The sequence below is a fragment of the Tetranychus urticae genome, chromosome 1 (genome assembly GCF_039701765.1).
Source record: "Tetranychus urticae isolate SD_2017Ah chromosome 1, NJAU_TeUrti_SD_1.0, whole genome shotgun sequence".
In the NCBI taxonomy this organism is placed as follows: Eukaryota; Metazoa; Arthropoda; class Arachnida; order Trombidiformes; family Tetranychidae; genus Tetranychus; species Tetranychus urticae.
This window is the reverse complement of record NC_142958.1, coordinates 12,172,217-12,186,736: the sequence shown is the minus strand read 5'-3', so window position 1 is coordinate 12,186,736 and position 14,520 is coordinate 12,172,217. Positions and strand designations below refer to the sequence as shown.

The following is a 14,520-nucleotide window of genomic DNA, read 5'->3' as shown; positions in this document are numbered from 1 at the left end:
GTTCATATATATTTGAATAAAATACAAGATAAAACAACTAAAATGAAAATAAGTTTGATAACTTTGTGCTTAGCTTTGACAGCTTTCGCAGCTTTCAATGCTGTAGAAGCTAATAGCTTATCGAGATGGAGCCTAAACACTAATGCTGGTATCGGTAGCTTATTTGGACTACTAGGAAACGGTAAAAAATCGACTGATTCAAAATCTGGAAGTAGTGCTAGCTCTAGTTCTGGTTCAAAGTCTAACTCTGCTACATCAGCATCGAACAATACAACATCAACTACCAATGCAACAGGATCGTCAGCTCCTTCAGGTTCAACAAGATCCGAAACATCAGGAGCAGCTTCAGGTTCATCAGGATCATCTGCAGCATCAGGACAAGGATCAGGTTCATCAGGTTCAGGATCATCTGGTTCAGGTTCATCAGGAGCATCTTCAAGTTCAGCAGCAGCATCAGCAGCCTCAGGTTCATCATCAGGACCAACGTCAACCGGTAACTCAGGTAACTCAGCATCATCAGGATCAGGATCCGGATCATCATCAGCAGCTTCATCAGGAGCAGCTTCAGGTTCATCAGGATCATCTGCAGCATCAGGACAAGGATCAGGTTCATCAGGTTCAGGATCATCTGGTTCAGGTTCATCAGGAGCATCTTCAGGATCAGCAGCATCAGCAGCCTCAGGTTCATCAGCAGCAGCAGCTTCAGACTCATCATCTGCACCAGCAGCATCATCAACTAATGGATCAGGATCATCATCAGCAGCTTCAAGTTCAGCAGCAGCATCAGCAGCAGCAGCTTCAGATTCATCATCAGGACCAACATCAACCGGTAACTCAGGTAACTCAGCATCATCAGGATCAGGATCCGGATCATCATCAGCAGCTTCATCAGGAGCAGCTTCAGGTTCATCAGGATCATCTGCAGCATCAGGACAAGGATCAGGTTCATCAGGTTCAGGATCATCTGGTTCAGGTTCATCAGGAGCATCTTCAGGATCAGCAGCATCAGCAGCCTCAGGTTCATCAGCAGCAGCAGCTTCAGACTCATCATCTGCACCAGCAGCATCATCAACTAATGGATCAGGATCATCATCAGCAGCTTCAAGTTCAGCAGCAGCATCAGCAGCAGCAGCTTCAGATTCATCATCAGGACCAACATCAACCGGTAACTCAGGTAACTCAGCATCATCAGGATCAGGATCCGGATCATCATCAGCAGCTTCATCAGGAGCAGCTTCAGGTTCATCAGGATCATCTGCAGCATCAGGACAAGGATCAGGTTCATCAGGTTCAGGATCATCTGGTTCAGGTTCATCAGGAGCATCTTCAAGTTCAGCAGCAGCATCAGCAGCCTCAGGTTCATCATCAGGACCAACATCAACCGGTAACTCAGGTAACTCAGCATCATCAGGATCAGGATCCGGATCATCATCAGCAGCTTCATCAGGAGCAGCTTCAGGTTCATCAGGATCATCTGCAGCATCAGGACAAGGATCAGGTTCATCAGGTTCAGGATCATCTGGTTCAGGTTCATCAGGAGCATCTTCAGGATCAGCAGCATCAGCAGCCTCAGGTTCATCAGCAGCAGCAGCTTCAGACTCATCATCTGCACCAGCAGCATCATCAACTAATGGATCAGGATCATCATCAGCAGCTTCAAGTTCAGCAGCAGCATCAGCAGCAGCAGCTTCAGATTCATCATCAGGACCAACATCAACCGGTAACTCAGGTAACTCAGCATCATCAGGATCAGGATCCGGATCATCATCAGCAGCTTCATCAGGAGCAGCTTCAGGTTCATCAGGATCATCTGCAGCATCAGGACAAGGATCAGGTTCATCAGGTTCAGGATCATCTGGTTCAGGTTCATCAGGAGCATCTTCAAGTTCAGCAGCAGCATCAGCAGCCTCAGGTTCATCATCAGGACCAACATCAACCGGTAACTCAGGTAACTCAGCATCATCAGGATCAGGATCCGGATCATCATCAGCAGCTTCATCAGGAGCAGCTTCAGGTTCATCAGGATCATCTGCAGCATCAGGACAAGGATCAGGTTCATCAGGTTCAGGATCATCTGGTTCAGGTTCATCAGGAGCATCTTCAGGATCAGCAGCATCAGCAGCCTCAGGTTCATCAGCAGCAGCAGCTTCAGACTCATCATCTGCACCAGCAGCATCATCAACTAATGGATCAGGATCATCATCAGCAGCTTCAAGTTCAGCAGCAGCATCAGCAGCAGCAGCTTCAGATTCATCATCAGGACCAACATCAACCGGTAACTCAGGTAACTCAGCATCATCAGGATCAGGATCCGGATCATCATCAGCAGCTTCATCAGGAGCAGTTTCAGGTTCATCAGGATCATCTGCAGCATCAGGACAAGGATCAGGTTCATCAGGTTCAGGATCATCTGGTTCAGGTTCATCAGGAGCATCTTCAAGTTCAGCAGCAGCATCAGCAGCCTCAGGTTCATCATCAGGACCAACATCAACCGGTAACTCAGGTAACTCAGCATCATCAGGATCAGGATCCGGATCATCATCAGCAGCTTCATCAGGAGCAGCTTCAGGTTCATCAGGATCATCTGCAGCATCAGGACAAGGATCAGGTTCATCAGGTTCAGGATCATCTGGTTCAGGTTCATCAGGAGCATCTTCAGGATCAGCAGCATCAGCAGCCTCAGGTTCATCAGCAGCAGCAGCTTCAGACTCATCATCTGCACCAGCAGCATCATCAACTAATGGATCAGGATCATCATCAGCAGCTTCAAGTTCAGCAGCAGCATCAGCAGCAGCAGCTTCAGATTCATCATCAGGACCAACATCAACCGGTAACTCAGGTAACTCAGCATCATCAGGATCAGGATCCAGATCATCATCAGCAGCTTCATCAGGAGCAGCTTCAGGTTCATCAGGATCATCTGCAGCATCAGGACAAGGATCAGGTTCATCAGGTTCAGGATCATCTGGTTCAGGTTCATCAGGAGCATCTTCAGGATCAGCAGCATCAGCAGCCTCAGGTTCATCAGCAGCAGCAGCTTCAGACTCATCATCTGCACCAGCAGCATCATCAACTAATGGATCAGGATCATCATCAGCAGCTTCAAGTTCAGCAGCAGCATCAGCAGCAGCAGCTTCAGATTCATCATCAGGACCAACATCAACCGGTAACTCAGGTAACTCAGCATCATCAGGATCAGGATCCGGATCATCATCAGCAGCTTCATCAGGAGCAGCTTCAGGTTCATCAGGATCATCTGCAGCATCAGGACAAGGATCAGGTTCATCAGGTTCAGGATCATCTGGTTCAGGTTCATCAGGAGCATCTTCAAGTTCAGCAGCAGCATCAGCAGCCTCAGGTTCATCATCAGGACCAACATCAACCGGTAACTCAGGTAACTCAGCATCATCAGGATCAGGATCCGGATCATCATCAGCAGCTTCATCAGGAGCAGTTTCAGGTTCATCAGGATCATCTGCAGCATCAGGACAAGGATCAGGTTCATCAGGTTCAGGTTCATCAGGAGCATCTTCAGGATCAGCAGCATCAGCAGCCTCAGGTTCATCAGCAGCAGCAGCTTCAGACTCATCATCTGCACCAGCAGCATCATCAACTAATGGATCAGGATCATCATCAGCAGCTTCAAGTTCAGCAGCAGCATCAGCAGCAGCAGCTTCAGATTCATCATCAGGACCAACATCAACCGGTAACTCAGGTAACTCAGCATCATCAGGATCAGGATCCAGATCATCATCAGCAGCTTCATCAGGAGCAGCTTCAGGTTCATCAGGATCATCTGCAGCATCAGGACAAGGATCAGGTTCATCAGGTTCAGGATCATCTGGTTCAGGTTCATCAGGAGCATCTTCAGGATCAGCAGCATCAGCAGCCTCAGGTTCATCAGCAGCAGCAGCTTCAGACTCATCATCTGCACCAGCAGCATCATCAACTGATGGATCAGGATCATCATCAGCAGCTTCAAGTTCAGCAGCAGCATCAGCAGCAGCAGCTTCAGATTCATCATCAGGACCAACATCAACCGGTAACTCAGGTAACTCAGCATCATCAGGATCAGGATCCGGATCATCATCAGCAGCTTCATCAGGAGCAGCTTCAGGTTCATCAGGATCATCTGCAGCATCAGGACAAGGATCAGGTTCATCAGGTTCAGGATCATCTGGTTCAGGTTCATCAGGAGCATCTTCAAGTTCAGCAACAGCATCAGCAGCCTCAGGTTCATCATCAGGACCAACATCAACCGGTAACTCAGGTAACTCAGCATCATCAGGATCAGGATCCGGATCATCATCAGCAGCTTCATCAGGAGCAGCTTCAGGTTCATCAGGATCATCTGCAGCATCAGGACAAGGATCAGGTTCATCAGGTTCAGGATCATCTGGTTCAGGTTCATCAGGAGCATCTTCAGGATCAGCAGCATCAGCAGCCTCAGGTTCATCAGCAGCAGCAGCTTCAGACTCATCATCTGCACCAGCAGCATCATCAACTAATGGATCAGGATCATCATCAGCAGCTTCAAGTTCAGCAGCAGCATCAGCAGCAGCAGCTTCAGATTCATCATCAGGACCAACATCAACCGGTAACTCAGGTAACTCAGCATCATCAGGATCAGGATCCGGATCATCATCAGCAGCTTCATCAGGAGCAGTTTCAGGTTCATCAGGATCATCTGCAGCATCAGGACAAGGATCAGGTTCATCAGGTTCAGGTTCATCAGGAGCATCTTCAGGATCAGCAGCATCAGCAGCCTCAGGTTCATCAGCAGCAGCAGCTTCAGACTCATCATCTGCACCAGCAGCATCATCAACTAATGGATCAGGATCATCATCAGCAGCTTCAAGTTCAGCAGCAGCATCAGCAGCAGCAGCTTCAGATTCATCATCAGGACCAACATCAACCGGTAACTCAGGTAACTCAGCATCATCAGGATCAGGATCCAGATCATCATCAGCAGCTTCATCAGGAGCAGCTTCAGGTTCATCAGGATCATCTGCAGCATCAGGACAAGGATCAGGTTCATCAGGTTCAGGATCATCTGGTTCAGGTTCATCAGGAGCATCTTCAGGATCAGCAGCATCAGCAGCCTCAGGTTCATTCAGCGCAGCAGCTTCAGACTCATCATCTGCACCAGCAGCATCATCAACTAATGGATCAGGATCATCATCAGCAGCTTCAAGTTCAGCAGCAGCATCAGCAGCAGCAGCTTCAGATTCATCATCAGGACCAACATCAACCGGTAACTCAGGTAACTCAGCATCATCAGGATCAGGATCCGGATCATCATCAGCAGCTTCATCAGGAGCAGCTTCAGGTTCATCAGGATCATCTGCAGCATCAGGACAAGGATCAGGTTCATCAGGTTCAGGATCATCTGGTTCAGGTTCATCAGGAGCATCTTCAAGTTCAGCAGCAGCATCAGCAGCCTCAGGTTCATCATCAGGACCAACATCAACCGGTAACTCAGGTAACTCAGCATCATCAGGATCAGGATCCGGATCATCATCAGCAGCTTCATCAGGAGCAGTTTCAGGTTCATCAGGATCATCTGCAGCATCAGGACAAGGATCAGGTTCATCAGGTTCAGGTTCATCAGGAGCATCTTCAGGATCAGCAGCATCAGCAGCCTCAGGTTCATCAGCAGCAGCAGCTTCAGACTCATCATCTGCACCAGCAGCATCATCAACTAATGGATCAGGATCATCATCAGCAGCTTCAAGTTCAGCAGCAGCATCAGCAGCAGCAGCTTCAGATTCATCATCAGGACCAACATCAACCGGTAACTCAGGTAACTCAGCATCATCAGGATCAGGATCCAGATCATCATCAGCAGCTTCATCAGGAGCAGCTTCAGGTTCATCAGGATCATCTGCAGCATCAGGACAAGGATCAGGTTCATCAGGTTCAGGATCATCTGGTTCAGGTTCATCAGGAGCATCTTCAGGATCAGCAGCATCAGCAGCCTCAGGTTCATCAGCAGCAGCAGCTTCAGACTCATCATCTGCACCAGCAGCATCATCAACTAATGGATCAGGATCATCATCAGCAGCTTCAAGTTCAGCAGCAGCATCAGCAGCAGCAGCTTCAGATTCATCATCAGGACCAACATCAACCGGTAACTCAGGTAACTCAGCATCATCAGGATCAGGATCCGGATCATCATCAGCAGCTTCATCAGGATCATCTGCAGCATCAGGACAAGGATCAGGTTCATCAGGTTCAGGATCATCTGGTTCAGGTTCATCAGGAGCATCTTCAGGATCAGCAGCATCAGCAGCCTCAGGTTCATCAGCAGCAGCAGCTTCAGACTCATCATCTGCACCAGCAGCATCATCAACTAATGGATCAGGATCATCATCAGCAGCTTCAAGTTCAGCAGCAGCATCAGCAGCAGCAGCTTCAGATTCATCATCAGGACCAACATCAACCGGTAACTCAGGTAACTCAGCATCATCAGGATCAGGATCCAGATCATCATCAGCAGCTTCATCAGGAGCAGCTTCAGGTTCATCAGGATCATCTGCAGCATCAGGACAAGGATCAGGTTCATCAGGTTCAGGATCATCTGGTTCAGGTTCATCAGGAGCATCTTCAGGATCAGCAGCATCAGCAGCCTCAGGTTCATCAGCAGCAGCAGCTTCAGACTCATCATCTGCACCAGCAGCATCATCAACTAATGGATCAGGATCATCATCAGCAGCTTCAAGTTCAGCAGCAGCATCAGCAGCAGCAGCTTCAGATTCATCATCAGGACCAACATCAACCGGTAACTCAGGTAACTCAGCATCATCAGGATCAGGATCCGGATCATCATCAGCAGCTTCATCAGGATCATCTGCAGCATCAGGACAAGGATCAGGTTCATCAGGTTCAGGATCATCTGGTTCAGGTTCATCAGGAGCATCTTCAGGATCAGCAGCATCAGCAGCCTCAGGTTCATCAGCAGCAGCAGCTTCAGACTCATCATCTGCACCAGCAGCATCATCAACTAATGGATCAGGATCATCATCAGCAGCTTCAAGTTCAGCAGCAGCATCAGCAGCAGCAGCTTCAGATTCATCATCAGGACCAACATCAACCGGTAACTCAGGTAACTCAGCATCATCAGGATCAGGATCCAGATCATCATCAGCAGCTTCATCAGGAGCAGCTTCAGGTTCATCAGGATCATCTGCAGCATCAGGACAAGGATCAGGTTCATCAGGTTCAGGATCATCTGGTTCAGGTTCATCAGGAGCATCTTCAGGATCAGCAGCATCAGCAGCCTCAGGTTCATCAGCAGCAGCAGCTTCAGACTCATCATCTGCACCAGCAGCATCATCAACTAATGGATCAGGATCATCATCAGCAGCTTCAAGTTCAGCAGCAGCATCAGCAGCAGCAGCTTCAGATTCATCATCAGGACCAACATCAACCGGTAACTCAGGTAACTCAGCATCATCAGGATCAGGATCCGGATCATCATCAGCAGCTTCATCAGGAGCAGCTTCAGGTTCATCAGGATCATCTGCAGCATCAGGACAAGGATCAGGTTCATCAGGTTCAGGATCATCTGGTTCAGGTTCATCAGGAGCATCTTCAGGATCAGCAGCATCAGCAGCCTCAGGTTCATCAGCAGCAGCAGCTTCAGACTCATCATCTGCACCAGCAGCATCATCAACTAATGGATCAGGATCATCATCAGCAGCTTCAAGTTCAGCAGCAGCATCAGCAGCAGCAGCTTCAGATTCATCATCAGGACCAACATCAACCGGTAACTCAGGTAACTCAGCATCATCAGGATCAGGATCCAGATCATCATCAGCAGCTTCATCAGGAGCAGCTTCAGGTTCATCAGGATCATCTGCAGCATCAGGACAAGGATCAGGTTCATCAGGTTCAGGATCATCTGGTTCAGGTTCATCAGGAGCATCTTCAGGATCAGCAGCATCAGCAGCCTCAGGTTCATCAGCAGCAGCAGCTTCAGACTCATCATCTGCACCAGCAGCATCATCAACTAATGGATCAGGATCATCATCAGCAGCTTCAAGTTCAGCAGCAGCATCAGCAGCAGCAGCTTCAGATTCATCATCAGGACCAACATCAACCGGTAACTCAGGTAACTCAGCATCATCAGGATCAGGATCCAGATCATCATCAGCAGCTTCATCAGGAGCAGCTTCAGGTTCATCAGGATCATCTGCAGCATCAGGACAAGGATCAGGTTCATCAGGTTCAGGATCATCTGGTTCAGGTTCATCAGGAGCATCTTCAAGTTCAGCAGCAGCATCAGCAGCCTCAGGTTCATCATCAGGACCAACATCAACCGGTAACTCAGGTAACTCAGCATCATCAGGATCAGGATCCGGATCATCATCAGCAGCTTCATCAGGAGCAGTTTCAGGTTCATCAGGATCAACTGCAGCATCAGGACAAGGATCAGGTTCATCAGGTTCAGGTTCATCAGGAGCATCTTCAGGATCAGCAGCATCAGCAGCCTCAGGTTCATCAGCAGCAGCAGCTTCAGACTCATCATCTGCACCAGCAGCATCATCAACTAATGGATCAGGATCATCATCAGCAGCTTCAAGTTCAGCAGCAGCATCAGCAGCAGCAGCTTCAGATTCATCATCAGGACCAACATCAACCGGTAACTCAGGTAACTCAGCATCATCAGGATCAGGATCCAGATCATCATCAGCAGCTTCATCAGGAGCAGCTTCAGGTTCATCAGGATCATCTGCAGCATCAGGACAAGGATCAGGTTCATCAGGTTCAGGATCATCTGGTTCAGGTTCATCAGGAGCATCTTCAAGTTCAGCAGCAGCATCAGCAGCCTCAGGTTCATCATCAGGACCAACATCAACCGGTAACTCAGGTAACTCAGCATCATCAGGATCAGGATCCGGATCATCATCAGCAGCTTCATCAGGAGCAGTTTCAGGTTCATCAGGATCATCTGCAGCATCAGGACAAGGATCAGGTTCATCAGGTTCAGGTTCATCAGGAGCATCTTCAGGATCAGCAGCATCAGCAGCCTCAGGTTCATCAGCAGCAGCAGCTTCAGACTCATCATCTGCACCAGCAGCATCATCAACTAATGGATCAGGATCATCATCAGCAGCTTCAAGTTCAGCAGCAGCATCAGCAGCAGCAGCTTCAGATTCATCATCAGGACCAACATCAACCGGTAACTCAGGTAACTCAGCATCATCAGGATCAGGATCCAGATCATCATCAGCAGCTTCATCAGGAGCAGCTTCAGGTTCATCAGGATCATCTGCAGCATCAGGACAAGGATCAGGTTCATCAGGTTCAGGATCATCTGGTTCAGGTTCATCAGGAGCATCTTCAGGATCAGCAGCATCAGCAGCCTCAGGTTCATCAGCAGCAGCAGCTTCAGACTCATCATCTGCACCAGCAGCATCATCAACTAATGGATCAGGATCATCATCAGCAGCTTCAAGTTCAGCAGCAGCATCAGCAGCAGCAGCTTCAGATTCATCATCAGGACCAACATCAACCGGTAACTCAGGTAACTCAGCATCATCAGGATCAGGATCCGGATCATCATCAGCAGCTTCATCAGGAGCAGCTTCAGGTTCATCAGGATCATCTGCAGCATCAGGACAAGGATCAGGTTCATCAGGTTCAGGATCATCTGGTTCAGGTTCATCAGGAGCATCTTCAGGATCAGCAGCATCAGCAGCCTCAGGTTCATCAGCAGCAGCAGCTTCAGACTCATCATCTGCACCAGCAGCATCATCAACTAATGGATCAGGATCATCATCAGCAGCTTCAAGTTCAGCAGCAGCATCAGCAGCAGCAGCTTCAGATTCATCATCAGGACCAACATCAACCGGTAACTCAGGTAACTCAGCATCATCAGGATCAGGATCCAGATCATCATCAGCAGCTTCATCAGGAGCAGCTTCAGGTTCATCAGGATCATCTGCAGCATCAGGACAAGGATCAGGTTCATCAGGTTCAGGATCATCTGGTTCAGGTTCATCAGGAGCATCTTCAGGATCAGCAGCATCAGCAGCCTCAGGTTCATCAGCAGCAGCAGCTTCAGACTCATCATCTGCACCAGCAGCATCATCAACTAATGGATCAGGATCATCATCAGCAGCTTCAAGTTCAGCAGCAGCATCAGCAGCAGCAGCTTCAGATTCATCATCAGGACCAACATCAACCGGTAACTCAGGTAACTCAGCATCATCAGGATCAGGATCCGGATCATCATCAGCAGCTTCATCAGGAGCAGCTTCAGGTTCATCAGGATCATCTGCAGCATCAGGACAAGGATCAGGTTCATCAGGTTCAGGATCATCTGGTTCAGGTTCATCAGGAGCATCTTCAGGATCAGCAGCATCAGCAGCCTCAGGTTCATCAGCAGCAGCAGCTTCAGACTCATCATCTGCACCAGCAGCATCATCAACTAATGGATCAGGATCATCATCAGCAGCTTCAAGTTCAGCAGCAGCATCAGCAGCAGCAGCTTCAGATTCATCATCAGGACCAACATCAACCGGTAACTCAGGTAACTCAGCATCATCAGGATCAGGATCCAGATCATCATCAGCAGCTTCATCAGGAGCAGCTTCAGGTTCATCAGGATCATCTGCAGCATCAGGACAAGGATCAGGTTCATCAGGTTCAGGATCATCTGGTTCAGGTTCATCAGGAGCATCTTCAGGATCAGCAGCATCAGCAGCCTCAGGTTCATCAGCAGCAGCAGCTTCAGACTCATCATCTGCACCAGCAGCATCATCAACTAATGGATCAGGATCATCATCAGCAGCTTCAAGTTCAGCAGCAGCATCAGCAGCAGCAGCTTCAGATTCATCATCAGGACCAACATCAACCGGTAACTCAGGTAACTCAGCATCATCAGGATCAGGATCCGGATCATCATCAGCAGCTTCATCAGGAGCAGCTTCAGGTTCATCAGGATCATCTGCAGCATCAGGACAAGGATCAGGTTCATCAGGTTCAGGATCATCTGGTTCAGGTTCATCAGGAGCATCTTCAGGATCAGCAGCATCAGCAGCCTCAGGTTCATCAGCAGCAGCAGCTTCAGACTCATCATCTGCACCAGCAGCATCATCAACTAATGGATCAGGATCATCATCAGCAGCTTCAAGTTCAGCAGCAGCATCAGCAGCAGCAGCTTCAGATTCATCATCAGGACCAACATCAACCGGTAACTCAGGTAACTCAGCATCATCAGGATCAGGATCCAGATCATCATCAGCAGCTTCATCAGGAGCAGCTTCAGGTTCATCAGGATCATCTGCAGCATCAGGACAAGGATCAGGTTCATCAGGTTCAGGATCATCTGGTTCAGGTTCATCAGGAGCATCTTCAGGATCAGCAGCATCAGCAGCCTCAGGTTCATCAGCAGCAGCAGCTTCAGACTCATCATCTGCACCAGCAGCATCATCAACTAATGGATCAGGATCATCATCAGCAGCTTCAAGTTCAGCAGCAGCATCAGCAGCAGCAGCTTCAGATTCATCATCAGGACCAACATCAACCGGTAACTCAGGTAACTCAGCATCATCAGGATCAGGATCCAGATCATCATCAGCAGCTTCATCAGGAGCAGCTTCAGGTTCATCAGGATCATCTGCAGCATCAGGACAAGGATCAGGTTCATCAGGTTCAGGATCATCTGGTTCAGGTTCATCAGGAGCATCTTCAGGATCAGCAGCATCAGCAGCCTCAGGTTCATCAGCAGCAGCAGCTTCAGACTCATCATCTGCACCAGCAGCATCATCAACTAATGGATCAGGATCATCATCAGCAGCTTCAAGTTCAGCAGCAGCATCAGCAGCAGCAGCTTCAGATTCATCATCAGGACCAACATCAACCGGTAACTCAGGTAACTCAGCATCATCAGGATCAGGATCCAGATCATCATCAGCAGCTTCATCAGGAGCAGCTTCAGGTTCATCAGGATCATCTGCAGCATCAGGACAAGGATCAGGTTCATCAGGTTCAGGATCATCTGGTTCAGGTTCATCAGGAGCATCTTCAGGATCAGCAGCATCAGCAGCCTCAGGTTCATCAGCAGCAGCAGCTTCAGACTCATCATCTGCACCAGCAGCATCATCAACTAATGGATCAGGATCATCATCAGCAGCTTCAAGTTCAGCAGCAGCATCAGCAGCAGCAGCTTCAGATTCATCATCAGGACCAACATCAACCGGTAACTCAGGTAACTCAGCATCATCAGGATCAGGATCCAGATCATCATCAGCAGCTTCATCAGGAGCAGCTTCAGGTTCATCAGGATCATCTGCAGCATCAGGACAAGGATCAGGTTCATCAGGTTCAGGATCATCTGGTTCAGGTTCATCAGGAGCATCTTCAGGATCAGCAGCATCAGCAGCCTCAGGTTCATCAGCAGCAGCAGCTTCAGACTCATCATCTGCACCAGCAGCATCATCAACTAATGGATCAGGATCATCATCAGCAGCTTCAAGTTCAGCAGCAGCATCAGCAGCAGCAGCTTCAGATTCATCATCAGGACCAACATCAACCGGTAACTCAGGTAACTCAGCATCATCAGGATCAGGATCCGGATCATCATCAGCAGCTTCATCAGGAGCAGCTTCAGGTTCATCAGGATCATCTGCAGCATCAGGACAAGGATCAGGTTCATCAGGTTCAGGATCATCTGGTTCAGGTTCATCAGGAGCATCTTCAGGATCAGCAGCATCAGCAGCCTCAGGTTCATCAGCAGCAGCAGCTTCAGACTCATCATCTGCACCAGCAGCATCATCAACTAATGGATCAGGATCATCATCAGCAGCTTCAAGTTCAGCAGCAGCATCAGCAGCAGCAGCTTCAGATTCATCATCAGGACCAACATCAACCGGTAACTCAGGTAACTCAGCATCATCAGGATCAGGATCCGGATCATCATCAGCAGCTTCATCAGGAGCAGCTTCAGGTTCATCAGGATCATCTGCAGCATCAGGACAAGGATCAGGTTCATCAGGTTCAGGATCATCTGGTTCAGGTTCATCAGGAGCATCTTCAGGATCAGCAGCATCAGCAGCCTCAGGTTCATCAGCAGCAGCAGCATCATCAACTAATGGATCAGGATCATCATCAGCAGCTTCAAGTTCAGCATCAGGACCACCATCAACCGGTAACTCAGGTAACTCAGGATCATCATCAGCAGCTTCAAGTTCAGCATCAGCAGGATCAAGTCAAAGATCAGTTCACAGCTCCAAATCAATCGTATCACGCTATATCAATGGGTCTGGGCAAAACTGTGTTTGTTATAATTGAGTTCTTGATTTTTGATGTTAGAAAATCTAAAAATAATATTTGTGATCAAATGTACTGATTTTCTTTATCTTTATGAATTAGCAATAAACTTTTCGTAAAAAATTTGATCGCATTCACTTCGTTACAAATGAATATGAGTCGTAAATTATAAGCTTAGTAGTGTAATCGCACTAAATTAGAACGATAGATTTGCAAAACGATAGTATCATGAAGTCTTACATCACTTCATCAGGCGATTTTTAATAATTATTTGCGATGTTTGCCAAAACTGATAACTAGTCAGATTTTGATTTTTTTGATAAGATTTCTTAAAAGCAAAAAGGTTAGTGACAGCGGAGTTGGGTCATTTCAGCGAAAAGCATTTGAGCGAAGGTCAACTGAGCAAAAGGCAACTGGGCAAAATTCACTTGAGCGGGAATTTTGTATAAAAATTTTGAGCTAATTAGTTTGAATAAACTGATTAAATATCAAAGTTTTAAGGCCCATGGCCAAAATCAAGAGATCTCTAACTATATTATAAAAATTTGGCAGAAAAATCTAGACCTTTCATTTTGCAAACGTTTAATTTTTTAATAGTTATTTTTCGCCTGATATTAGTCAAAAAATCTTACACTTTTACTGAAAGGAGTGATTTTCAAGGTTTGAATTATTCGCTATCGCTTTTAAATCATTTACATAACTTCTAAAGTTGACATGATTCCGGCCAATTTAAAGTGTTCTACCTTTTTGCTATATTTTAGAAAATAGGAATTTTCTTAGTTCATGGAAACAAGTTTAATTTATGCTCTCGTAGCGAAGTAACGCTCGAAGTTTAACAAATGTTTCATGTTTTTAATAATTATCTAAAGCCTGTTGTTGAAACCTCCATAAGTTAATTGATTGATTGAAGAGCTGGAGTCCATTGATTAGAGGTTTTCAAAATACTTAAATTAGTGTAATCAATAATAGTTGTTAACAACTTTCATGAACACACTGAATTTTGCAGATAGAAAGTTTCATTCTGATTTCAATAATGCTGTTCTAAACTTGTGGCTTTATTGCACTTTGAATGTTTTACTTCTGAAAGTTTAAGCACAAGTCGAAAGACCACATAAATTGACAGCAATTATAATTTTGCGATAATTTTCTTGGTGCAACATAAGCAGCATGAGAAGATTAAATTAACAATATTTTGATAAACTTTATGAATATAAATAATTTCAATAAATTGAAAATTAAATC

At 47.2% G+C, this 14,520-nt stretch overlaps 1 protein-coding gene across 1 annotated transcript; it reads left to right on the top strand.

Annotated features, from left to right (window-relative positions):
- Positions 1–42: 42 nt before the first annotated feature.
- On the top strand, positions 43–13,401 carry LOC107360933 (uncharacterized). The gene is made up of 6 exons (XM_089270261.1): positions 43–349; positions 2,399–3,310; positions 3,515–5,398; positions 5,603–8,248; positions 8,453–8,788; positions 8,993–13,401. The coding sequence occupies exons 1-6, from the start codon at positions 43–45 to the stop codon at positions 13,297–13,299; spliced, it is 10,392 nt and encodes a 3,463-aa protein (XP_089126387.1). The 3' UTR covers positions 13,300–13,401.
- Positions 13,402–14,520: the final 1,119 nt, after the last annotated feature.

Excerpts from the sequence above, each read along its gene's own strand:
- LOC107360933 (XM_089270261.1), top strand. The coding sequence starts at position 43 with ATGAAAATAAGTTTGATAACTTTGTGCTTAGCTTTGACAGCTTTCGCA. Across the intron at positions 350-2,398 it reads AACATCAGGAGCAGCTTCAG|GTTCAGGATCATCTGGTTCA; the intron begins GTTCATCAGGAT and ends CAGGTTCATCAG. Across the intron at positions 8,789-8,992 it reads TTCAGGATCATCTGGTTCAG|GTTCATCAGGAGCATCTTCA; the intron begins GTTCATCAGGAG and ends CATCAGGTTCAG.